The following is a 26,375-nucleotide window of genomic DNA, read 5'->3' as shown; positions in this document are numbered from 1 at the left end:
TGATGGACACTGGAATGGTGTGGGGTGATGGACGCTGGAATGGTGTGGATGTGATGGACGCTGGAATGGTGTGGGGTGTTGGACTCTGGAATGGTGTGGGAGTGATGGACACTGGAATGGTGTGGGGCGATGGACACTGGAATGGTGTGGGGTGATGGACACTGGAATGGTGTGGGAGTGATGGACACTGGGATGGTGTGGATGTGATGGACACTGGAATGGTGTGGGGTGATGGACACTGGGATGGTGTGGGGGTGATGGACACTGGAATGGGGGGGACATGTGCCAGTGCCATTGGTGGGATGTGCCAGAGTGACCCCAGAGGGACCCCAAAGTCCAGGAGTGACCCCAGGGGTGACCCAGGAGTGACCCAGGCATTATCCCTGAAGTGACCGTCAGAGTGACCCAGGAGGGCACAGCACTCTGGGAACCTGGAATTCCCTGGAACTGGGGTGTTTGTAGGGAATGAGAGGCTGGAAAAGCTGGAGGGCTGCGGCAATGGGGTAATTAACAGCTCTCATTAGGGGAGTGGGCAGCTGGAGGTGACAAGGCTGAGGTGACAAGGCTGAGGTGACAGACCTGGGGTGAGCAGAGGGCACCAAGGTGGGTTGGAGCCTCTTGGAAAGGAAAAATTCTTTTTTGGGGCCTGGCGTGGGGTTCCCACGGGGACAGCAGGGTGGCGGCACTGGGGACACGGTTGGCAGAGACCAGTGACACTGGGGACATTGAACCTGTGTCTCGTGGCACTGGGGACACGGAGCTGGCAGAGGCTGGTGACACTGGGGACATCAAGTTTGTGGTCAGTGGCACTGGGGACACCAAGCAGGTAGTGACTGGTAGCACTGGGGACACAGAGATGGCAGAGGTCAGTGGCACTGGGGACACCAAGCTTGTGTCTGGTGGCTCTGGGGACACCAACCTCTCAGAGGCCAGTGACACTGGGGACACCGAGTCTGTGGCCAGTGGCACTGGGGACACCAATCCTGTGTCTGGTGGCTCTGGGGACACCAAGCTCTCAGAGGCCAGTGACACTGGGGACACCGAGTCTGTGGTCAGTGGCACTGGGGACACCAATCCTGTGTCTGGTGGCTCTGGGGACACCGAGCTGGCCAAGAGCCATCACAGAGGTGCGCCTGGAGCTCCGGATCCACGGCCAGTGTTCCACCAGCTCTTCCATAAAAACTCTGCTGGAGATGGGAATTCTTTGGGATCACCAGCATGGGAATTCTTTGGGGTCACTGGGATGGAGTTCTCTCAATCATCAGTTTGGGAATTCTTTGGGATCACTGGGAAAGGAATTCTTTGGGATCATCAGTTTTCCAGCCCCAAGTCCGGCTCCATCCCAGCATTCCCGAGGTCAGGACTGCCATAAAGCTCAGGTTATGGAATCCCCATCTTTGTTCTGGGAGGCTCCAGGTGGGGTTTGAAAGTCCCGGGAAGTTTTCCTGCCCTCCTGGAACTTGCTCATCCCAAATCCCTGGGATTCCGTGGAAGTGCTGGAATTCCCACGTGCAAATCTCCCCCCAGTTTTCCTGGGAGTGAAGGGCCTTTTCCGTCGGCACATCCCAGTTTTTATCACCTGCATCTGAGCCAGGGAAGAGAGCTTAAATTCCCCACACCTGGAAAATCCTGGGAAAGCTCCTGGTGGCTGGTGGAGCTGCTCCAGGGAGCTGCAATTCCCAAAACCTCTGGAATTGCTCCCAACCCTCGGCATTCCAGAGCTCCGGAAGGTTTGGGACAATGCCCTCGGGTCAGTGCTGGGAATGTTGGAATTGTATTGTGCAGGGCCAAGAGTTGGACTTGGAGATCCTGGGGAGGGTTTTCCAGCTTGGAATGTTCTGGAATTCCATGGGAATGGGGAAGATTTTCAGGGAATGGGGCTGTGGGAAATGAGGAATTTTTGAGGTCTTTCCTCCTCTTTTCTCCTTCCCTTCCCTTCCCAAGTGTCCTGTGGGGTGATGGGATCCCAATTCCTGGTTCTCCCACTCGGATTGTGGATGGAGGAGGTTGGACCTTCCTGAGGTGTCCAGGGCTTCTGGACTATCCTGGGATGTCCTAGCAGGTCTGGAATGTCGTGGAATGTCCTGGGGTGTCCAAGCAGAGGGTCTGGAATGTTCTGGAATGTTCTGGGGTGTCCAGGTGGGACATCTGGACTTTCCTGGGATGTCCAGGCAGGTCTGGAATGTCCTGGAGTGTCCAGAAGGTTGGGAAGCCGGGGACGTCCCCACTGCTTCCAGTGCAGGATTCCAGGGAATCCATGGAATGTCCCACTGATCCCATCAAAGATTCCAAGAAAGCCGTGGGATGTCCCACTGATCCCAGCATTCCAGGGAATCCATGGGATGTCCCACTGCTCCCAGTGCAGGATTCCAGGGAATCCATGGAATGTCCCATTGACCCCATTATGAGATTCCAGGCAATCCATGGGATGTCCCGCTGCTCCCAGTGCAGCATTCCAGGAATCCAGCCGTGATCCAGGATCCGGGCTCAGCCTGGAGCTCCAGGTGTTTCCCATCCTGGAGCTTTTCCATAGGGCCGGGAACTGATTTCCTTGGACGCCCTGAGCTCCAGAGATTCCCAAACCTGTGATTTTTTTTGGAATTTGAGAACCTGGATCACTCCTCGAGCTGGGAATGTGATCCTGGCAAAAGGAGGGTGCAGGAATCCCTGAGGATCCTTTGGAGCTTCCCTGTCCCATCCCGGAGCTGTGGATCCTTCGGGAAGAGCCATTCCCGCCTCCGGCTGCTCCGTGGGAAGGGTGGTGGAGACCCGGGATAAAATTATCCCAACCTCCCACGGGGTCCGCGAGCTCGGAGCCGGATTTTAAGGAGACAGGAACACGCCCGAGCTGGGGTTGGTTCCTCTGGAACAATTCATGGATTCTGCGCCGTTAAATCCCACGGGAAAACGCATTCCTGAAATTTGGCGGGAGCGCTTTGGGAGCAGCCTCCTTCTTTGGTAGGAAAAAGTGGCAAATCCAGGAAAAATCCTGGGAATGTGCCGAGTTTTCCTCTCTGTCAGCAGTGCTGGAATCCTGGAGGTGCTGGAGCAAACCTTGGGATCATCCCATGGGAATGGGCTCTGTGGGGGCTGGCATTGCCTGTGATTCCAGAGGTTTTCCATTTGTTTTTCCTCTGGAAGCAGAGGAAAACTCATTCCAAGAAACCACAGGTTCCGCACATCCCAGGAAAACTGGAATGGGGAGAGATGGGAGGCTCCTGCAGCCTCGGGAAGCTGCTGGCATTCCCAGGGCTGGAATTTATGGGAACAGCTGGGAAAGATCAGGGATGTGCAGCCAGGGGGGAACTTTCCAAAAGTTTTCCTTCCCCATTTCATGCTGGGAGTTCTTCCTTTTCCCTTCAAAATCATGGAAAAATTGGAATTCAAATAAAATCCCAGCTGGATTTATCTGGGAGCAGCTCCCGGCATTGGATGGACCGGGAGTGTCCAGTTGGAATTCCAGAGGTTTTCCTGATGTTTTCCAGGATGCGTTGGGAGCTCCCAGCCCTGATCCCTCAGTCCTTGGAATTCCCACATTTTTTCCCTTCCAAGGTGGTTTTTAGCCGAGAGCCTCCCAGTTTTCCTCCGGCTTTGCTGAGGAGATTCCTCGGTCTTCCAAGGCTGGGTGGGAATGGGAATTCTGCCTGGGAATTCCTTTGGGATGTGGAAGAGGAGGCTCCTGCCCATCCCATGTGGCCGATTCCCGGGAAAGAAAGGGAGAACATGGAAAAGGGAGGGATGAGAGTGGAGATCCCACAGGAATGTGGATTCCAAGGGATGGGAACACCTGGAAAAGTGAGGGATGAGAGTGGGAATGTGGATTCCAAGGGAAGAGAGAACATGGAAAAGTGTGGGATGAGGGATCGCTCCCCTTCGCACCAATTCCCTGCCTCCATCCCAAAGCTTTTCCATTCCCTGTTTTCCCAGTACTTAGATCCCGAAATTCCCATCTCCATTCTCCACTCTCCATCCATGGGAACACCGTAAAAAGAGGGAGAATCAGGAGAATTTGATTCCTGCAAGGGGAAAATCAGGATGTAGGGAATGGCCCTTGGGAATGGCCCCAAACCTTTGATCCTTCCCTGCTTTCGCACTGCGGCAAAAACCCTGGGATGTCGAGAACTCCAATGGAATTTTCCCCCGTTTTAGGGCAGAATCAAAGCGCTTCCAAACAGGCCGGGAGCTGCTTTTTGCTTGGAGCTTCCCATTGTTTTTCCATGGAAATGCGGCTCCTTTCAGATCCGCCGGATCGTGCTCCATGAATGGAGCAGCTGCTCCGCTTTTTTTCCCTCTTCCCCATTTCCATTTTCCCCGTCCCCATTCCTGCAGGTGCTGCCTGCGGATTTTTCCAGGCTTTTTGTGGCTTTTCTGGGGGTTTTTTTGGGAGCTGTTTTCCCTTGGTGGCCGTTGGAGCATCCGGAGGGAGGATCCGGATGGAGCTGAGTGAGAGTGTCCCAAAAACCGGTGGGAATCAAATGAGTGATTCCCAAAAATCCCCTGGAAGGATTCAGGTGCTTTAACCATAAATCCTGAAATCCCTGAGCTTGGAAAAGAATTCCAAGATCAAATCCAAGCTGGGCCTGATCCCAATCACGGAGCTCTGAGAGCCCCATCCAGGAATTCCTTGGATTCCTCCATGGATGGCCCTCCCGGCTTTTCCAGCCCCATCCCGGCTTTTCCAGCCCCATCCCAGCTTTTCCAGACCCTTCCCGGCTTTTCCAGACCCTTCCCAGCTTTTCCAGCCCCATCCTGGCTTTTCCAGACCCTTCCCGGTTTTTCCAATCCACGATCCAGAGGAAACATTGGAAAGCTGCAGTTCCACCACATTTAAGTGGCTTTTTCCACCCCAAATTTGAACAATTCCATGGAAATAAATCCTATTTATCCCAAACAATTGCCCTGGCACATTCCAGACAATGACGAGCAGCAGAACCTCCCAAAATATTCCAGCACAACCCCAAATCCCGGGAATTGCCCCGGGGGCAAAGTCACCCTCTGTGAGCTCAATCAAACAAAGTGGATTGATCGGAATCTGAGCAATTCCCGATTTTATCTGGGAGAAATCCGCCGGCAGCAAAATCCGCCCGCAAATAACCAGAGCTGCCGCGTGTTCCCAATCCGCGGCTTTTTCCAAGGAAAATCTGACTCGGATCAAGCCGCGACCAGCACATTTTCAATTTAATAAATTTAGAAGATTTTACGACCAAAATTCCCTTTTTTTCTCCTCCCAAGCGGATTTGCTGGAACAGGATGCATCCATTGAGGCAATTTTCATGGAAAACGTCAATCCCATCTTTTAATTTTCCAGCCATTTTTTTCGGGAAGAGCACATTCCGTGCTTAATAAAGAGGGATTCTGAGTCATTTGAGGCGAGGAAAAATTGGCATGAAAAGAAAATTAGTTGAGCACTTGGAAATATTCCTAAAAAAAAATATCAGGAATAACGGCTCTGAATTCCATCTGCTGGATTCCTTGGGAATGTGGGAGCAACCAAAGAGCTCCAGCCGGAGAAAAAGGAAGAGGAGGAAAAAAGTGATTTTTTTTTTCCCCAGAATTCCTTAAATTGAGGGTTTCTTGTGGCCAGTAAAATCTTGGAGTTGGGGGTTGTCAAATTCTGGGAATTGCCCAAAACAGTGGGAATGGGGAAGGAAAAGGAACTCTTGGAAGGGTTCACAGCTTCCATTGGGAAGGGAAGGGAAGGAAATTCTTGCCTGGATTCCCGTTGAGGATCCACAAGGGAGTGCCCTGGAGGAGCTGGAAAATCCCACAGATCCTGCTGGGAATCCCAAGAACTCCAGGATTCCCTCATTCCCTTGGCATGCAGATGGGATCCCTAGAGGAGAGTGGGAATTATAACATTTAAGGAATGCTGTGGGATTGGATCTGGAAACCCCATGGATACAAAAGGGAGAAGAAAATGCTGGAATTCCCTGTCCATGGTCAGTTTGTCCCGGCAGGAAATAGTGGAAAAGGGGCTGGAATTAATGAGGGAATTCAGGAACGTCTGGGATCCAGAGCACAAAAGAAGCAGCAGGAGAAAGTTTTTGGATTCCGGATCCTCGGGATAAGGAGGGGATGGAGTGGGGCCAGGGAAAGGAATGGAGCTGGGAAGGGGCTGGAAAGCTCTGGAGGAATTTGGGAAAACTCTGGAGGGGTTTGGGATTTGGGCTGGAAAACAGGAAAACACCGGAGGGATTTGGGAAAGATCTGGAAAACTCCAGAGGGATTTGGAAAGGGGCTGGAAACCTCCAAAGGGGTTTGGGATTTGACCTGGAAAACTCCAGAGGGACTTGGGAAAACTCTGGAGGAGTTTGGGGTTTGGGCTGGAAATCTCCAGAGGGTTTTGGGATTTTGGCTGGAAAACTCCCGCTGGATTTGGGGTTTGGGCTCAGCCTGGAGCAGAGACGACTCCGGGGCTCCTTTGGGACCGGCTCTGGCTCATCCCGGGATTCTCAGGGAAGCTTCTGGAAGCCCTGGGCCGCCCTGGGGCTCCCTCATTCCCCAGCGATTTCCCTTTGCTTCCCAGATTTCCATCGGGCCTGGGCTGGGCTTGGGGTTGGGCCGATTTCCCGGCTTTGGCTTCTCCTCTTCCAAACGGAAATTTCTTTTTTTTTATTTCTTTGCTTAATCCCAGATCCTACCCCACCTCATTCCCACATTTTATATTGTTCCAGCTTTTCCAGTTTTTTCCATGCTGATATCCGTGAAAATTTTAAGTAATTAATTCAAATCATGCCAAAAAAGGATTAATTAACCCTCATCCATTCCCACACTCCAGGAATTTTGCTTTTCCATGGAAAAATTCCTTCAGCCGGGCTGCTAAAACTCATTTTTCGGGATGATCCTGGTTGGAATCAAACATTCCGCAGCCGCCTTTGTCCGGGATCTTCAATTATCCTGACATTCACGGGTCACCGATTCATTAATTCATTATGGTTGATTAATTAACCAGTCAAATCCTCCCCCCCGTTCCCATCGGGGATCGATAGAAATTCCGGCTTTTTTTTTTTTATCCTGGTTTTTTACGGAATGAGGGAAGCCTGGTGCGAGGAACAGGAGAAGGAATGAGCTCGTCCTTGGGAATGATGGAATTATTTTTCCCTGGAAAATTATTTCTGGGAGGTTTTATTGAGAATTTGGGAAAATTTGGGTGGGAAAAGTCCTTAAAGAACCTCAGATTCCAATGGGAACCTGGGAAGGCTTTTCCAAGCTCATCCAACCCGGCCTGGAATTTGATAAGAATTCCCTAAAAATTTCAAAAATGAGGAATCATTATCCAAGCCCACTTCTATTAATTGGCAATAAATAAATAAATAAATATTAACTGATTAATAATTTATTAATTAATCCTTTATTAATTGAAATTTCCTGCCCAATTTCTCCTTTTCCCTCTCTTCCCATTAAATCCCCTTTGGAATTTCATCAGATTCAAATCCTGATTTGATTTTGCATCAAAATAATTCCTGTCATTTATTATTCAGCTTTCCCATGGTTAATTCCCATTTTTCCAGCAAAAAGTTGGAATTTTTATCCACACCATTTTCAACCTGCATTTTTCCAGATTTTTTTTTGCACGAATGCATCACATCCTTGGTTTTTTCTTGGCTGGTTCGGAGGTTTCCGACATTTTTTTGGTGCTGTTTCATCCTAAATAATCAGATCCTTGTTTTTTGTGGGAAGCAGGAGAAAAAATTCCGTAGGAATGTGCAGGATTCCAATTCAAGCTGGGAATTAATGGAAGGAAAATCCCAATTTTAACCAGGTAAAACAGGGATAGGAGGGAAAATTCCCCCTTTTTTCTCCAGCTCAGAATTTTGTATTTTTCCTGGGAATCTGAGCGTGGAGCTGGAGGTTGGAATTTCCTGGGAACGGCCCCTGGAAGCGTTGGACCAATCCCGGCAGGATTGATCCAGAGGGGAGTGGTTGGATAAGTTTATCAACATTCCCAGGATTTATTTGGCTTGGGATTCAAAGCTCCGGAGCGGATGCTTCCAGAGGATCCATGGAAAACAGGGATTGCCCATCCATGGAAAACAGGGATAGCCCTTCCATGGAAAACAGGGATACTCCTTCCATGGGATTTTGTCCCCTTGGAGCATCCAGGGGGACACGAAGGGACGACAAGGAAAAGATGGAGCCACCAGTGAGAAAAGTTGGGAATTTTCGCTCCAGGATGGAGCAGTCGGTGAGTGCTGGATTTTCCAAAGAATTCCTGTGGGAATTCCTGGTGGGAATTCCCACCAGGATTGGAGGGATGGAGAAGGTGAGGAGGGAGGAATGTTGGCATTCTAAGTGGTGATTCCATAGGGAAAAAGGATTTTTGGGAAGGAGCCGCCTTCGTGACCTAAAGAGCAGTGAATGGATCCGGGATTTTCCATGGAAAACCGGTAAATCCAGGAAAGAATTCCTGGAGAATTTGAACTGTTGGGTTTTCCTGGGAATGTGGTGGCCAAATGGGTTTGGAATCTTGAATAGGATTGGATATAAAGGGTGGGAATTCTGAGAAATTCCCGATTTGGAAATTTCAATTTGGATTGAATTAAAAGTTCCAGAGCAGCCACTTCCAGAGGCTCCTGCTGGAACTGAATTCCAAGAATTTCTGGGAGGACTGGAACAGCTCCAGGGGGAAGGGAAGGAGCTTGGAATGGGAGAAATTCCCAAGGATGACTTGTGGATTTTTTTGGGAAAGCACTGAGGAAAGGAGGGAGAACATTCCAAGGTTAAGGTGTTCAAAATTTGGGAAGGAATTTTGGGAAGAAGGAGACGCGAGGGCAAAGATCCAGCAGATCCTGGAATTCCTGAGGGATCAGGAAAGATCCTGGAAAAATGCTGGAAAGGTGAGGCAAGGGTGCTGCTTCCCAAGGGAAAATTCCAGCCTCAATCTGTTGGATCAGGAGCTGCCAGGAATGGACTGGGATGGCTTTTCCAGGGAATTGTGGTGTTTCCTTGAAATTCCTGACGGTTTTCCTTGTGGGGAACCTTTATCCCAGAAAACTGATGGAGCAAATCCCATGGGAAGCGCTGGGTGGGATGGGGGGAGTGAATTCCCTGGAAACATTCCAAGAGTCTGGGGACTTTGGGAATATTGGGATGGCCAGGGCTGTCAGTGCTGCAGCAAGTTTGGAATTCCAGGATTTTTGGACGGAGCTTTGAACCATGAATCACCGGATGGGATTTTGGGATTGGGTTTTGTGGCATGACACAACATCCAACGCCCTTCCCGATGGATCGACCCATGATTCACTGGAAAATCCCAAATCCTTTGTTTTTCTGGCTCCAGGAACTCCAGGTGCTTCCTGGATCCTCCCTCTCGCCCTTATCCCATTTTTTTTGCTGGAAGCGGCTTCTCCAATCATGGAATTAAACTCCAGGAATGGCAGGGCCAGAATTTTCTTCAGGAGATGATCTAAGCCCCCAAATTCCTGCTTTTTTTTTCCCAGCTGGCTCCGCAAACTGGTCCCAGTTTGACTTTGGAGGATGGAAAAAAATTCCTATGGATTCCTCCTCTCCTCCAGGATTGCTTTTCCCTGGATATCCAAAAATCCCAACTCCTTCCCAGGATTGTGGTCAGGAATGATGGGAATGGTGACATCCAGCCTGACCGAAGGTGGGATTTGGGAGCTCCAGGTGGGAATTCCCATGGATATTCCCAATCCTGTGGCTCTGATCCCTTCTCCTGCCAACCCACGGAAATTTAGGAGAATCCCGTGGGATTTTCCACCCTTTGGGAATGGGAATGCTGCTGGGATGGCATGGAAGGAATAATCGGGAAGAAAACCAGGATCCTGGGAGAAATCCAAAGAGAATCCTTGGAAAAAAGCCGGGAAGGTGCCCTGGGCCTGGATTGGGGCTGGAACTGTGGCCTGGCTTTAGGAGGAACAATGTCAGGATCCACGTTGGGATCCATTCCTGGATCCATGTTGGGATCCATTCCCAGATCCATGTCAGGATCCATGCCTGGATCCATTCCCAAACCATGTCAGGATCCATGTTGGAATCCATTTCCGAATCCATGTTGGGATCCACGTTGGAATCCATTCTGGAATCAGTGTTGGGATCCAATTTGGGATCCATACCTGGATCCATTCCCAAATCCACGTTTGGATCCACGTCCAGATCCGTGCCCGGAGTGTGACAATTCCTTAGGGACGGACACGGATCCATTGTCCTTTGTTTGTCCTATGAGAAATATCAGGAAAACTTGGGAGTTCTTAATTTCCCATAGCTCTGCCCCCTCCGAAACCCCCAAACCCCAACTCCTCCCTTTCCCTCCTTTATTCCCCATTCCCTGGAGAACCTGGAGAACTCCCTTTTCCTCCCCGTTTCCCTTTGGAATTCACAGTGGGAATACCCATTTTTTTTTGGGGTCTTTTAATAATTTATCCATAAAAACATGGGAATTCTTCATTTCTCATAGCTCTGTGCCAGACAAACCCCAACACCCCCTTTTTGCTCCCTTTTCCTCCATTCCCCTGGAGAACTCCTTGGATTCCTGTTTTATCCTTCTCTTACCCTATGGATTTCCCTTTGAAATCCACAGGGGGAACACCCAATTTTTTATTTTTTTTAATTTAAAAAATCAGGAAAACTTGGGAATTCTGTATTTCCCATAGCTCTGTGCCCCCCCAAGTCCCCCAAACCCCAACTCCCCCCTTTTCCTCCCTCGTTCCCCCATTCCCTGGAGAACCTGGTGGATTCCCATTTTCTCCCCCGGTTTCCCTATGGATTTCCCTTTGGAATTTGCAGTGGGAACACCCAATTTTTTGGAATTTTTAAAATAATTTTTTTCCATAAAACCTCAGGAATCCCTCATTTCCAATGGCCCTGCCCTCTCCAAACCCAAACTCCCCCTTTCCCTCCCTCATTCTCCTATCCCCTGGAGAACCTGGTGAATTCCCTTTTTCTCCCTGTTTCCCTTTGGAATTCACAGTGGGAACACCCAATTTTTTTGGGTCTTTTAATAATTTATCCATAAAAACATGGGAATTCTCCACTTCCCATAGCTCTGCCCTCTCCAAACCCCAACTCCCTCATTCCCCCATTCCCTGGAGAGCCTGGTGAATTCCCTTTTTCTCCCTGTTTCCCTTTGGAATTCACAGCGGGAACATCCAATTTTTTTGGTTTTTAAGAAATAATTTATCCACAAAACCTTGGGAATTCCTCATTTCCCATAGCCCTGCACTCTCCAAACCCCAACTCCCTCATTCCCCCATTCCCTGGAGAACCTGGTGGATTCCCGTTTTCTCCTTCTGTTTCCCTATGGATTTCTCTTTGGAATTCACAGCGGGAACGTCCGATTTATTTTGGTTTTTAAAAAATAATTTATCCATAAAACCTTGGGAATTCCTCATTTCCCATAGCCCTGCACTCTCCAAACCCCACCGCCCCTTTCCCTCCCTCTTTCCCCAATGTTCCCGATGAACACCCCGTCCCATTCCCGGCGTCTCCCCGCGCTGACGCGGCGTTCCGTGCCGTTCCGTGCCGTCCCCAGAAGTGTCTGCGGCTGAACCCCGACGTGCCGGTGTGGGTGTCCAAGCAGCGGATCCTGTGCACACTCAACCACAGCCTCAAGGATGTGCTCAACTACGGCCTCTTCCAGCCCGCCTTCAACGGCCGCGCCGGGAAATTCCTGGACGAGGAGCGGCTGCTGCGGGAGTACCCCCTGAACCCCGACACGCCCGTGCCCTACCTGGAGGTGACAGCGCGGACGGGGGCTGGGGGATTTGTTTAATTTAGATTGTATTTATTTTATTTTATTTTAATTTATTTTATTTTATTTTGCTATGCTATGTTATTTTATTTTGTTATTTTGTTTTAGTTATTTTATTTTATTTTGTTATATGTTATTTTATTTTATTTTATTTTATTTTATGTTATTTAGCTTTATTTTATTTAGTTTTATTTTATTTTATTCATTTATTTCGTTTATCTTCACTTAATTTGATATTATTTTATTTTATTCATTTATTTTGTTTATTTTATTTTTATTTAATTTCATGTTATTATATTTATTTTTATTTTATTCATTTTTTTGCTTTTATTTGATTTTGCTTAATTTCATTTTATTTTACATTTCAAAATATTTTATTTGATGCTATATGATTTTATACCATGTTATTTTATTTTGTTTTGTTTTGTTATTTTATTTTGTTTTGTTTTATGTTATTTTATTCTGTTTTATGTTATTTTATTTTATTTTATTTTATTTAGCTTTATTTTATTTTATTCATTTATTTTGTTTATCTTAATTTGACGTTATTTTATTTTATTCATTTATTTTGTTTTATTTTATTTTATTTTGTATCATTTCATTTCATTTTATTTTATATTTCAAAATATTTTATTTTGTTTTATTTTATTTGACATGGTTTTATATTGTTTTATTTTGTCTTATTTTATTTTCATTTTATGTTACTTTACTATTTAAAATATTTTATTTTGTTTTATTTAATTTCATTTTGGTTTATATTGTTCTGCTTTATTTTGTCTTATTTTATTTTTGCTCTAGTTCATTTCACTTTCCTTTGTTTACTTTGTTTTGTTTTATCGTATTGTTTTATTTTGGTTTTTTTTTTTATTTTATTTTGTTTTAATTTAATTTTATGTTATTTTATTTTGTTTTATTTTATTTGCATTTAGTTTTGTTTAATTTTCTGTTATTATATATTTTTACATTTTGTTATATATATCTCTTATCTTTGTATGTCTCTTCTCCCCTCTCTTGTCTATCATTTATATTCATTTATCTCTTGTCCTTTACCTCACATTCATTTGTCTCTCTTGTCTCTTATCTTTATATCATCTTAATTTATCTCTTATCTCACCTCTTATCTCTGTTTATTTTATCACTGATTATCACTTATCTCAATTTATTTCTTATCTTTGTATGTTTCTTATGTCTTCTCTCTTATCTTTCTCATTTATATTAATTTATCTCTTCTCCCTTATCGCATATTCATTTATCTGTTATCTCTTATCTCTCCTCTTTTATCTCTGTTTATCACATCTTATCTCCATTTATTCGTGATCTCTTATTTTAAGCTTCATATCTTTATATCTTATCTCTTATCTCCATTTAACTATCTCTTATCTTTGTATGCCCCTTATCTCTTATCTTTATCTTGTATTTTCTTTTATGTATTATCTCATATCAAGTTAAATAAATTTACATCAAATCTCTTATCTCTGTTTATCTGTTGTCTCTTTTCTTGGTATGTCTCTTATCTCTTCTCTCTCCTCTTTATCTCAAATTCATTTATCTCTTATATCTTATATCAACTCTCTTATCTCTGTTTATATCTTATCTTTCCCTCTTATCTCTTATCCATGGTCTTTATCTCATATTCCTCTATCTCTCATCTCCTTTTATCTCTCATCCCTTATCTAATATTATTTTATCTCTTACATTTTATCTCTCCTCTTTTGTCTGTGCTTATCTCTTATCTCTTGTCTCCTATCTTTCCCTCTTACATTTGCATGTCTGTTTTCTCGTCTTTACTTTTATCTCGTATTTACTCATCTCTTATCTCTCATCACTTATCTTTTTATCTCTTAACTCTTACATTTATTTAACTGTTATCTGTTATCTGTTATCTCTTATCAATCTCATATCTCTTATTTATCTCTTATCTATCAGAAGATGTTAATCTCTTATCTCTTATCTCTTATCTCGGCAGTTCCGCTACAAGCGCCGCGTGTATTCGCAGCCCCTGTTGGACGACAAGCAGTTCGCCAAGCTGCACACCAAGGTGAGCCCCGATCCCTCGGAATTCCCATGGAATTCCCATGGAAAAACCCCGGGAGACCCCCCGGGAAACCCCTGGAATTCCGGGATGTCCCAAGGAATCCAAAGCTGAAATTAAAGCAGCACCAAAACCGGAGTGGGAGCGGTGGTGAGCCCAAAATTCCCATGGAATTCACCTGGAAAATCCTGGGAAATCCCTACAGTGGTGGTGAGCCCAAAATTCCCACGGAATTCACCTGGAAAATCCTGGGAAATCCCTACAGTGGTGGTGAGCCCAAAATTCCCATGGAATTCACCTGGGAAATCCCTACAGTGGTGGTGAGCCCAAAATTCCCATGGAATTCACCTGGAAAATCCTGGGAAATCCCTCCGGCCTCGGAATTCCGAGATATCCTAAGGAGTCCCGGCATTCCTGGTGCCATAACCGGAATAGGAGCAGTTGGGGAGATTTCCTCCGATTTTATTCCATGGGGTGGGATTGAGCAGGAAGAGTGTTGGTGGGGTGATGAAATCCGGGATCACGGATTCATCTTCCTTCTCCTTTTTCCATTTTCCTTTGGCTACTTGTCCCAAGCCTGTGGAATTTTGGGAAGGAGCTTTCCCTTTTCTCCCTTTTTCCTCCTTTTTTTCCTCCTTTTTTCCTCCTTTTTTCCCTCCTTTTTTCCCTCCTTTTTTTCCTCCTTTTTTTCCTCCTTTTTTTCCTCCTTTTTCTCCTCCTTTTTTTCCTCCTTTTTTTCCCTCCTTTTTTTCCTCCTTTTTTCCCTCCTTTTTTTTCCTCCTTTTTTTCCTCCTTTTTTCCCTCCTTTTTTTCCCTCCATTTTGTTCCTCATTTTTTCCTCCTTTTGTTCCCTCCTTTTTTCCCTCCTTTTTTCCCTCCTTTTTTTCCTCCTTTTTTTCCTCCTTTTCTCCCTCCTTTTTTTCCTCCTTTTTTCCTCTTTTTTTCTCTTTTTTTTTCCTATTTTTTTTCCTCTTTTTTCTCCTTTTTTCTCTTTTTTGCCCCTTTTTGCCCTTTTCCCCCCTTTTTGGCTTTTTCCCCCCCTTTTCCCCATTTCCCTTTTCCTTGGGCTGCTGCCTTTCCAGAACCTGTGGGGTTTTGTGGCATTCCTTGGCCTTTTCCAGTCCCTTGGATATTTGGGGATGCCGGGTGGGAGCCAAAGGGACAATTCCGGCCAATCCATCCTCATTCCGTGCCCGTTGGAGCGACGCCGGCGCAGCGGGCACGGATCGACCTTTCCCCGGAAAAGCTGGGATTGGAGCAGCTCCCGGGAAAAAAGGCTGGGATTGGAGCTGGATCCAGAGGGAGCGGGAGCAGGGATGGGATCCTGGCTGGCACGGGGACACCGGGACACCCGGAGAGCCTCGGGAACGGTACCGGATCTGGGGAATATCGGGATAACGGGCAGGGGTCATTCCCAGAATGGGGTCATCCAGGGAACGGCTGGAATTCAGCACGGGGATTCCATGGGAACATCAGGATAACGGGCAGGGATCGTTCCTGGAGCTGAGGATTGTCCCCTGAGCTGGGAATGGGGCTGGAATTCAGCACAGGGATTCCACGGGAACATCGGGGTAACAGGCAGGGATCGTTCCTGGAGCTGGGAATGGGGCTGGAATTCAGCACGGAGATTCCCTGGGAATATTGGGATAATGGGCAGGGATCATTCCCGGAATGGGGTCATCCAGGGAATGGCTGGAATTCAGCGCAGAGATTTCTTGGGAATATTGGGATAACAGGCAGGGATCATCCAGGGAACAGCTGGAATTCAACATGGAGATTCCGTGAGGTTTTGGAGCTGGGGAATTCTGGTTTCAATTCATATGGAATTCCAGTTTCAGTTTCTGGGAATTTCTCCTTCAAATTCAGGGAATTTCTGCTTCAGATTCTGGGGAATTCTGTTTCAGCTCCTGGGAATTCCTGCTTTTGTTTTTGGGGAATTCTTCCTTCAATTTTTGGGCAATTCTGGCTTTGGTTTCTGGGAGTTCCTGCTTTGGTTTTTGGGGAAATTCTGCTTCAGTTTCTGGGAATTTTTTCCTTCAATTTCTGAGAATTCTTGCTTTGGGTTTTTTGAGAATTCCTGCTTCAGTTTTTTGGGAAATTCCTGCTGTGGTTTCTGTGGGTCTCTGCTTCAAATCCTGGGAATTTCTGTTTCGGTTCCTGAGAATTTCAGCTTCAGTTTCTGGGAATTCCTGCCTCAGCTCCTGGAGGGGTGGGGGTTTATCCTTCAATCCTTCAAATCCAGGGAATTCCTGCTTCAGTTTCTGGGAATTCCTGCTCTTCCATGTGTTTAATATTGAGGTTTTCCTTGGAAAACTAGAGGCGCTGCCTCTGTGTCCCGGGGTGGGGCTTTCCTGGGATTTGTGACTCTGTCCGGTTCCTCGGGCAGGGAAATGTTGGATTTTCTGGGATTCAAAGGGATGGACAGGATTCCTTGGAAAAGAGAGATTGGGGTGGGATTTTGGGAAGGAATTCCTGGCTGGGCTGGAATTGCCAGAGCAGCTGGGGCTGCCCCTGCATCCCTGGAATGTCCAAGGAAAGGTTGGATCAGCCTGGGATGGTGGGATTGGAATGGGATGGGGTTGAAAGTCCCTTCCCACCCAAACCATTCCAGGATTTTGGGATCAAGGAAGCTCAGAATCCATTCTGAGGGATTTTTATGGAAGTTGGGGATGGAAAAGGGAAGGGAGACCCTTCCTGGAGTCCCTGCCCTTGGAATAGGACAGGATCGGGATGGGATCTGAGGTTCCTTCCCACCCAAACCATTCCAGGATTCCCGGTGCCGTGGCCCTGGAGATTCCCACTGGGAGGAGATGCGCAATTCCAGAGGCTCCGCGTTGTCCCGGCGCGGCAGCAAATCCATAATTCCCCGTTTCTGTGGGATCAATGAATCCATTTGCTGCTGCCTGGCAGCGGGAGGCGGATCCATGGATTTGCTTCGGCCTCTCCCGGCTCCAAGGGCACGGCCGGCCTGAATTCCAGCTCTTGGGATTTTCCAGGACTTTTCCCAGATCGCAATAAGCTCCCAAAAAAATCCTCCAGTGAAAAGTCTGGAAATCTGGGAATGTGGGAGCTGGGACTTTCCCACCGGAGCTATTCCTGCCTCTGCAATTCCTGGAATCCGGGAATTTAATAATGGCTTCATCCAGCCAGACAAAAAATAGGAAAAATCCCAATGATTTGGGAATTTGAGGTGAATCTTTGGGAATTCTAGCTTGAAGGAACAAAATTCTGATCCCAAAATTTGGGATAGAGGGGAGGCACTGGGAGCCTGGATTCCCATGCGATGATCCGGCAATTCCAAGGAATCTTCAGCTGCCTCATCCCTGGAATTGTTGGAATAACCTGGGATGGTGGGAGAAGTCCATGCCCTTGGAATGGGATGGGATTTCAGCTCTCATCCCACCCAAACCATTCCAGAATTCCCAGATTCCCTTCCAAACCTTGTCCTCATCCCACTTGGCATTTCCAAGGTTCTTTCCCAACTTTCCAACTGGAAATCATCCAAATAAACAAGGAAACACGGCATTTCTGGGATTCATTCCTCCTAAAAACGATCATTTTCCCGTATGGAATTAAGGTGGGAAATGTTGGAATTGAAATTTTTTCCTTGGATGTAAAATCCAGCTTCACCTTCTCCATTTCCTTGGAGTTTTTCCCAAATTTTCCCCTCAGTTCCCGACATTTCCACGTGGATTTCTGTCCCATCCTGACGGAATTCCATCCTGTTATCCCGATTTTCCTTGGATTTTTGAGATGGGGATGTTTCCCTGGTGGCTTTTCCCGGAATTTCAGGATGTTAACGCTGCGGTTTTTCCCAAATCCAGGCGAACCTGAAGAAATTCATGGAATACGTGCAGATGCTGAACTCGGAGAAGGTTTGCCGGCTGCTGGAAAAGGGGCTGGATCCCAACTTCCATGATCCCGACACCGGAGGTCAGTTCCATGTTTACCTCAGGATTCGGGAGTTCTTCCCAGAAGGGATCAGCTCAACATTCCCAATTCCTTCCCAGAATTCCTCCAGGCTTTCCTCTGGAATTTTTCCCGCTCTATCCCTATTTTTTTGGGTTTTATGGTGCAATTCCTGCTTTTCAGGGGATTTTAGCAATGTGGCATTCCTTAGGAATAGCTCTTCCCTTCCCAATCCCTTTTGGGGTTCACTGGGATGCGATCCCACATTTCTCCTCTTGGAATCATTTCCCTTCCCATTTCCATTTCCTATCCCACCCACTGTTGGATGAATGGATGGGAATCTCTCAGAAATTCCTGGATTGGGAGCTTTGGGGTCTTTTGGGAATGTTGGTTGGCTTCCCGTGCATTTCCCAGGAAGTCTGGGCTGGATGCTGGAAGAGCAGGGTGGGAATGAGCTGGGAATGAGCCAGCACTTCTCCTGTTGGAATTTTAGGAGTGGATCCTTGCGGATCCCATTAAAATCTCCGCATGGAAAACTGGAAAATCCTGCTTGGAAAGATGGTTTCCTACAGGATTTAATCCCACAAATGCTCTGGGAATAACTGGGAAGAGCCATAAAATCCCCTGAGCTTCCTGGGACACCCTGAGCTGATCCCATGGATTCCAAACTTTGGGAATCTTCATTTTCAATGGATTTTGGGAAAGGTTTTAAGCTGTGCCGAGGATTTATTCCCATTTTCCAAGTTCTTCTTGGATGGAAAAATACAGGAAAATCCACCTTGGGGAGCAATTCCAACCCCGTTTGAGGCTGTTCCCGTTTTGCAGTTGCTGGGAAGATATTGAAGATATTCCAGGAAAGATTCCCGGGATTTGAAAGGGATGAAAAAGCCAAAAAAATTCACAGTTGCTACCTGTGGGGACATTGAAAAAGTGGGAATGAAAAAAGCCCCGGATCCGGGATAAGTTTCCGTTGTTCTGGAATGAAAGCCAAACCCCAGGGATGGTTTTGCCGGAGAAAAGAGGGAAGAAAAAATCCTTGGATGTTTAACAAGGGATATTTAATGAGGGACAGCGGGAGAGGGAGAGGAGCCCAGGGAAACGTTGGAATTACAAAGGAGGATTCAAAATCCCCGAAATGATGTGGGGGAAAAATTGCTGCGGGAATTGGGAATGGGGGAGGGAAAGGGACGTGGAGCCAGGCTTGGAAAACTGGGAATGTTCTCCTGGAGAGGGGAAGGCTCCAGGGAGAGCTCCCAGCACATTGCAGGGGCTGCAGGGGCTCCAGCAGAGCTGCAGAGGGACTGGGGACAAGGCCTGCAGGGACAGCACACAGGGAATGGCTCCCACTGCCAGAGGGCAGCCATGGGTGGCATCTTGGCAATGAGGAATTCCTGCCTGGGCTGGCATTGCCAGAGCAGCTGGGGCTGCCCCTGCATCCCTGGCAGTGCCCAAGGAAAGGTTGGAGCAGCCTGGGATCGTGGGAAGTGTCCCTGCCCTTGTAATGGGATGGGAATGATCCCAGGGATAGGGATGAGATGACCTTGGAGTGTCCCTGCTCCAAATCATGGAATTATTGAGTTTGGGAAAGAATTCCAAGGTACCAAGTGCAAGCTGGGCCCGATCCCCACCAGAGCCCTGAGTGCCACCTCCAGGAATTCCTTGGACACCTCCAGGGATGGGCACTCCAAAGCTCCCTGGGCAGCCCCTCCCAAGGCCTGAGCCCCTTTCCAGTCTGGATCCCGGGCATTCCTTAATTCCCTCATTAATTCCAGGCCCTTTCTCCATGATTTCCTGCCGGGACAAACTGGCCATGGACACGGAATTCCAGCCTTTCCTTCTCCCTTTTGTATCCATAGGGTTTCCAGACCCAATCCTGTGGCATTCCTTAAATGTTTCAATTCCCACTCTCCTCTGGGAATCCCATCTGCATCCCAAGGGAATGAGGGAATCCTGGAGTTCTTGGGATTCCCAACAGGATCTGTGGGATTCGTGGCAGCAACCTCAGGGAAAGCTGGGAGAATCCAGATGCTTCTCCTGATTGGAATCCACCCCTTTTCCCAGGATGAGGATTTTTCCACTGGTAGCACCAGATCTGGGAATTCCCAAGGGGCCAAGAAGAACCCATGGTTTCCCACATCCCATTCCCGAGATATTTTGGCTGCTCTGCTGTTGTTGCCTAATCCTGGAATTTTCCATCCAATTCCCACTCCCGCTGCTCAGGAGATCCTTGGGAATACCTGGGAGGGAGCAGCTCCCAAATTTGACCCTCATTCCCATTCCAATGGATCCGATCCCAAACCCCAAGGAGATCTCGGTGGGCACTTCCAGCTGGAAGTGAGATCCACATTCCAGTGGATCCCATGGGGAGACATTCCCGTGGATGTGCTGGGCATTCCATGGATGTCCCTCATTCCCAGAGTGCCCGCTGACGGCGGCGGCGCAGCTGGAGCTCAGCGCCGAGATGATCAAGGCGCTCCGGAACGGCGGAGCCCACCTGGACTTCCGCACCCGCGAGGGAATGACGGCGCTGCACAAAGCCGTGAGGTGTCGGAATCACGCAGCCCTGCTGGTCAGTGCCGGGGCTTTCCATCTGCATTCCACCTTTTCCTTTCCCTTTTCCTTTCCCTTTTCCTTTCCCTTTTCCTTTCCCTTTTCCTTTCCCTTTTCCTTTCCCTTTTCCTTTCCCTTTTCCTTTCCCTTTTCCTTCCCCTTTTCCCCTTTTCCCCTTTTCCCCTTCCCCTCCATCCCTCCTTCCCTCTCTACTTCTCTCCCTCCATCCCCTTTCGCAGATTTTCCTTTTCTCCTCTGCCCCTCCCTCCTTCTGCTCTTTCTCTCCCTTTTCCTCTCCCCTTCCCAGATTTTCCCTCCTTTTTCCCTCCTTTTACCCCCCTCCTTTTCCCCCCCTCCTTTTTTCCTCCATTTCCCTCCAGCCCTCTCCCCAGCCAATTCCCCACGGACATGAAGTGATTCCCTCATCCCAGCCCTTCCCAAAGGGACCATTCCCCCTTCCCAAGGGATCATTCCCCTTTCCCAAGGGACCATCCCCTGCTTCCCTGGGACTGTTCCCCATTCCCAAGGGTGTGTTCCTGTTCCCAAGTGGATGTTCCCATTCACACGTGACCATTCCCTTTTTCCATGGGAGCATTCCCCATTTCCCAAGGGACCATTCCCTGTTTCCGTGGGACCGCTCTCCATTCCCAAGGGACCGTTCCCTGTTTCCCAAGGGACCATTTCCCATCCCCAAGGGACCCTTCCCATTCACAATGGGGTGTTCCCATCCCCAAGGGACCCTTCCCATTCACAATGGGATGATCCCATTCCCAAGGGACCGTTCCCTGTTTCCCAAGGGACCATTTCCCATTCCCAAGGGACCATTTCCCATTCCCAAGGGACCATTTCCCATTCCCAATGGGATGTTCCCATTCCCAAGGGACCATTCCCTGTTTCCCAAGGAGCTGTTCCCCATTTCCAAGGGGATATTCCCTGTTCCCAAGGGACCGTTTCCCATTCCCAAGGGACCGTTCCCGTTCCCACGGGGCCGTTCCCTGTCTCCCGGGCAGACGCTGCTGGATCTGGGAGCATCCCCAGATTACAAGGACAGCCGGGGGCTGACGCCGCTGTACCACAGTGCCATGGTGGGGGGGGACCCCTACTGCTGCGAGCTGCTGCTGCACGACTACGCCCGCCTGGGCTGCGTGGACGAGAACGGCTGGCAGGAGATACACCAGGTGCCACGGGATCCGCGGGGATGGGATCCGACCACGGGAATGTTCTACCAGTGCTCATGGATGGGGTGGTTCCATCCCTGGGGTTGAGGGCTGAACTATGGGAATGTTCTCCTGGTGACATGGATGGAGATCCATCAGATGTGATAGGATCCACAGGGATGGAATCCGAGGGGATGGAGTCCACAAGGGACAGGATACAGCCATGGGAATGTTCTCCTGGTGCCATGGATGGAGATCTGCCAGGTGCAACAGGATCCACAGGGATGGGATCCGCAGGGACGGGATAGGGACACGGGAATGTTCTCCTGGTGCTCATGGATGGGATCATTCCATGCCTGAGGTTTAGGCCTGGGCTGAGTGAATGTTCTCCTGGTGCCCATGGATGGAGATCCATCATATGTGATAGGATCCACAGGGATGGGATCTGAGGGGATGGGATCCACGAGGGACAGGACACAGCCACCGGAATGGTCCCCTTGTGCTCATGGATGAGATCATTCTATGCCCGAGGTTTTGGGCTGGGCTAAGTGAATGTTCTCCTGGTGCCAATGGATGGAGATCCACCACGGGGATGGGATCCAGCCACAGGAATGTTCTTCTGGTACCCAAGGATGGGGTGGTTCCAACCCTGGGGTTGAGGGCTGGACTGTGGGAATGTTCTCCTGGTGCCCATGGATAAAGATCTACCAGGTGAAAGGAGATCCATGGGAATGGGATCCGGCCACGGCAGTGTTCTCCCAGTGCTCCTGGATGGGATCATTCCATGCCTGAGGTTTAGGTTTGGGCTGCTGGAATATTCTCCTGGTGACATGGATGGAGATCCTCTGGCTCCCGCCGCTCCCTGATTCCCGCTTTTCCATGTTTTCCGGAGCAGGCCTGTCGCTACGGGCACGTGCAGCACCTGGAGCACCTCCTGTTCTACGGAGCCGACATGACGGCGCAGAACGCCTCAGGAAACACCGCCCTGCACATCTGCGCCCTCTACAACCAGGTGGGATGGGGACGGGGACAGGGGACATCACAGGGGAGGTGGCACCAGCCCAGGACACTCCTGGATCTCACCATTCCCAAACCCAGAGGGTGGAATCTATCCCTGTCCAAGGATGAGGCTGTTTCTCCTTGGAGCCCCTGATTTTGGGTTCCACAGGAGAACATCCTGTGGTGGAATCTGTGGGATTTGGGGACAGGGGACACTACAAGGGAGGTGGCACCATCCCTGGATGCTCCTGGATCTCACCATTCCCAAATCCAGAGGGTGGAATCCATTCCCTGTCTCTGGATAAAGCAGTTTGAGGTTGTTTCTCCTCAGAACTACAGAGTTTGGGTCCCAGGGTTGAATCCAGGGGATTTGGGGACAAGGGGACATTGTGAGGGAGGTGACACCAGCACAGGGACATTGTGAGGGAGGTGACACCACCACCCTGGATCTCACCACTCCCAGATCTAGAGGTGGAATCCATTGCTGGCCTTGGATGAAACTGTTCTTCTTGGAGCCTCTGATTTTGCGTTCCACAGGAGCTCCAGGGTTTGGGTCCCAGAGTTGAATCTGTGGGATTTGGGGATAGGTGGCACCACCCCCAGACACTCCTGGATCTCACCATTCCCAAACCCAGAGGGTGGAATCTATCCCTGTCCTGGGATGAGGCTGTTTCTCCTTGGAGCCCCTGATTTTGGATTCTGCAGAAGAACATCCTGTGGTGGAATCTGTGGGATTTGGGGACAGGGGACACCACAAGGGAAGTGGCACCACCTCTGCATGCTCCTGGATCTCACCATTCCCAAATCCAGAGGGTGGAATCCATTCCCTGTCTCTGGATAAAGCAGTTTGAGGTTGTTTCTCCTTAGAACTACAGAGTTTGGGTCCCAGGGTTGAATCCAGGGGATTTGGGGACAAGGGGACATTGTGAGGGAGGTGACACCAGCACAGCACCGCCCTGGATCTCACCACTCCCAAATGTAGAGGTGGAATCCATCCCTGTCCCAGGATGAGGCTGTTCCTCCTTGGAACCCCTGATTTTGGGTTCCACAGGAGAACATCCCGTGGTGGAATCTGTGGGATTTGGGGACAGTGACACCACAGGGGAGGTGGCACCAGCCGTGGATGCTCCTGGATCTCACCATGCCCAAATCCAGAGGGTAGAATCCATCCCTGTCCTGGGGTGAAGCTGTTCCTCCTCAGAGCTCCTGGGTTTGGGTCCCAGGGTTGAATCTATTGGATTTGGGGACAGGGGACACCGCAGGGGAGGTGGCACCAGCACAGGACACCAAGAGCAAACTCCTGGCTCACCATTCCCAAATCCAGAGGATGGAATCCATTCCTGTCTTCGGATTAAGATGTTTGAGGCTGTTTCTCCTCATAGCTCCATAGTTCGGGTTCCAGAGTTGAATCTGTGGGATTTGGGGACAGGGGACATCATGGGGGAGGTGACACCACCCCTGGACCCTCCTAGATCTCCGTTTCCAAATCCAGAGGTGGAATCCGTCCCTGCCCTTGGATGAGGCTGTTCCTCCTTGGAGCCCCAGCCTGATTTGGGATGTCCCAAGAGAACATTCCATGGTTTAATCCATCCCATTCCCAAAATGTTTTGCTGGGACAGAATCCTTGGAAAAGGAGGAAAATCCTTGGAGAAGGGGGAGAATCCTTGAAAAAGGAGGAGAATCCTTGGAGAAGGAGAAGAATCCTTGGAAAAGGAGAGGAATCCTTGGAAAACAGGCAGAATCCATGGAATTTGGATCTGGGTGTTCCCAAAGATCCCTTCTGACCCAATCTATGCTGGAATTCTGTGATTCCATAACTTGCTCCCTTTAGGGCCAGGAATACCAAATCCCTAGGGAATGCTCATCCTCCTTCTTCCTGAAGAATTTCCTGGCTCTGTTGCTCCCAATCCTGGTCTAATTCCTGTTTTCCCTGTTTGTTTGGTTTTTTTTCCCCAGGAAAGCTGTGCCAGGGTTCTCCTCTTCCGAGGCGCCAGCAAGGAAATCCGGAATTACAACAGCCAGACGGCGTTCCAGGTGAGCAGAACTCCCAGGAATCCCACAGAGCTTCCCGATGTTCCTGGGAATTTTGTCACATATCCTGGGATTTTTCCAGGTGGGATTTGTCCCACTGGGGCAGGATTTGGGATGAGCATTCAGTGCTGGGGCAGGAGGGAGGGAAAAGCACATGGAATTCCGGAAACAGGATGGGAATGTGGGGGTTTTGTGGGATATGGAAGTGGGAAGGGGAAGTTGATGTTTTTTGGGATGGGAATGTTTGGGATGGAGGGGAATCCTGGGAAAAGGAGCAGAATCCTTGGAAAAGGAGCAGAATGCTTGGAGGATTTGGGGATTTAGGGATTTGAGTGTTTGGGGATTTGAGGATTTAGGGATTTGGAGATTTAGGGATTTGGGGAAAAGAGGAATCAGGGATTTGGAGAATTAGGGATTTTGGGACTTTGGGATTTGGAGATTTGAGGATTTAGAGACTTTGAGAATTGAGGACTTGGGGATCTGAGGACTTCAGGATTTGGGGACTTGGGAATTTGGGGACTCGAGGACCTGGGATTTTGGGGACCTGAGGATCTGGAGATTTGGGAATTTGGGGATTTGGAGAATTGGGGATCTGGGGACTTGGGAATTTGAGGATTTGGGGAATCAAGGATTAGGGAATTTTGAGACTTGGGATTTGGGGACATGGAGACTTGAGGACTTCAGGATTTGGGGATTTGGGAATTTGGGGGATCGAGGACTTGAGGATTTGGGGATCTGAGAATTTGGAGATTTGGGAATTTGGCTGCTGGGAAGTCCCCTCCCATCAGGATCAGACTGCCCAGGGCATTCCTAATCCTTGGAAATGTCCCCAAATCATTTAGATTTGGCCCCTGGGGACACGGTCAGTGACACATCCAGCTGGACTGGCTGATCCCAAACCTCTTCCAAATTCCACAATTTTACCCAGGATCCAAACCCAACACCCTGGGAGCATTCCAGGATTTGGGATTAATTTCTGCCTGGAATCTGGGAATTCCAGGGGACAGGGATTGTCCCCAAGTCAGGGCCACCCAAACCCTCTCCGGCCACTGTCGTGGGAAGGCATTGGCGCCTCGGAATTCCCGGATGATCCGAGGCAGAAGAATCCTTGGCTTCCCCCACGGAAAGCAGCTGTTCCCATCCATATGGAAGCTCCGGAGCTGCTCATGGCGCTTTTCCGGCTCTTTTCCAGGTGGCCATCATTGCAGGGAATTTTGAGCTGGCGGAAATCATCAAAACCCACAAAGAGTCCGATGTTGGTGAGTTGGATTTTTCCTGGTTTTCCTGGTTTTCCCTTTTTTTGTTTTTCCTTTCCTGTGGATCCCAGTGATGGACTGGTAGGGGGGGATTAATGGATTTTCCTGGTGTTGCATCCGTGGATTTTTCCAGTGTTGCACCCATGGAAGCTGCTGCCACTTTGGATCTTGGAAGTGTCTGAGAGATTCCCATGGGATTCAGGCTGTTTTTCCAGCTTGGCTCTGGAATTATCCTGGATTTTCTCTGCTGTAAAATCCTGATTTTTCCTCTCTTTTTGCATCCCCGAGGGATTTCATTCCCAGCATCCTGGGATTTTGGGCAAGGAGGGAAAATCCTCTGGGAATAGGAGCACAGTGGGTGTTGTTCTGGTTGGATTTGCTTTTTTAAGGAATATTTTGGGAATTTTAGTCCTTTGGGTCACCTTTCCCATCCTTCCCATGTCCCCATGGGAGAAATTCTATGGAAAAGTGGGTTTGGATCAGGAATAAAATCCACACTTGTTGCATTTCCATGGATTATCCTGAGGAATTTACGGATGCAGAGCTGCCGATGGAGGGAGGAGAGGGAATTCCCAGCACAAAGGAATGGAGCCATGGGATCAGCAGCTGGAAAAAAAATTCAGGGAAAAACTCCTGCCTGGGAGGGACTGACACAGAATTCCCAGAAAATTCCCTGTGGCTGCCCCTGGGTCCCTGGAATGTCCGGGGTTGGAGCAGCCTGGGATTGTGGG

General features: G+C 48.8%; 1 protein-coding gene across 1 annotated transcript in view; it reads left to right on the top strand.

Moving 5' to 3' along the window:
* Nucleotides 1-26,375, top strand: part of SHANK3 (SH3 and multiple ankyrin repeat domains 3) — a 147,417-nt gene that overhangs the window by 24,860 nt on the left and 96,182 nt on the right. The window contains 8 exon segments of the mRNA XM_058022231.1: nucleotides 11,492-11,695; nucleotides 13,677-13,748; nucleotides 17,567-17,675; nucleotides 20,069-20,220; nucleotides 21,212-21,379; nucleotides 22,254-22,370; nucleotides 24,314-24,391; nucleotides 25,581-25,647. Of these exon segments, the coding sequence (XP_057878214.1) occupies nucleotides 11,492-11,695; nucleotides 13,677-13,748; nucleotides 17,567-17,675; nucleotides 20,069-20,220; nucleotides 21,212-21,379; nucleotides 22,254-22,370; nucleotides 24,314-24,391; nucleotides 25,581-25,647 (967 nt within the window).

The sequence above is a fragment of the Melospiza georgiana genome, chromosome 4, assembly GCF_028018845.1.
Source record: "Melospiza georgiana isolate bMelGeo1 chromosome 4, bMelGeo1.pri, whole genome shotgun sequence".
Classification (NCBI taxonomy): Eukaryota; Metazoa; Chordata; class Aves; order Passeriformes; family Passerellidae; genus Melospiza; species Melospiza georgiana.
This window is presented reverse-complemented; position numbering and strand designations above follow the sequence as displayed.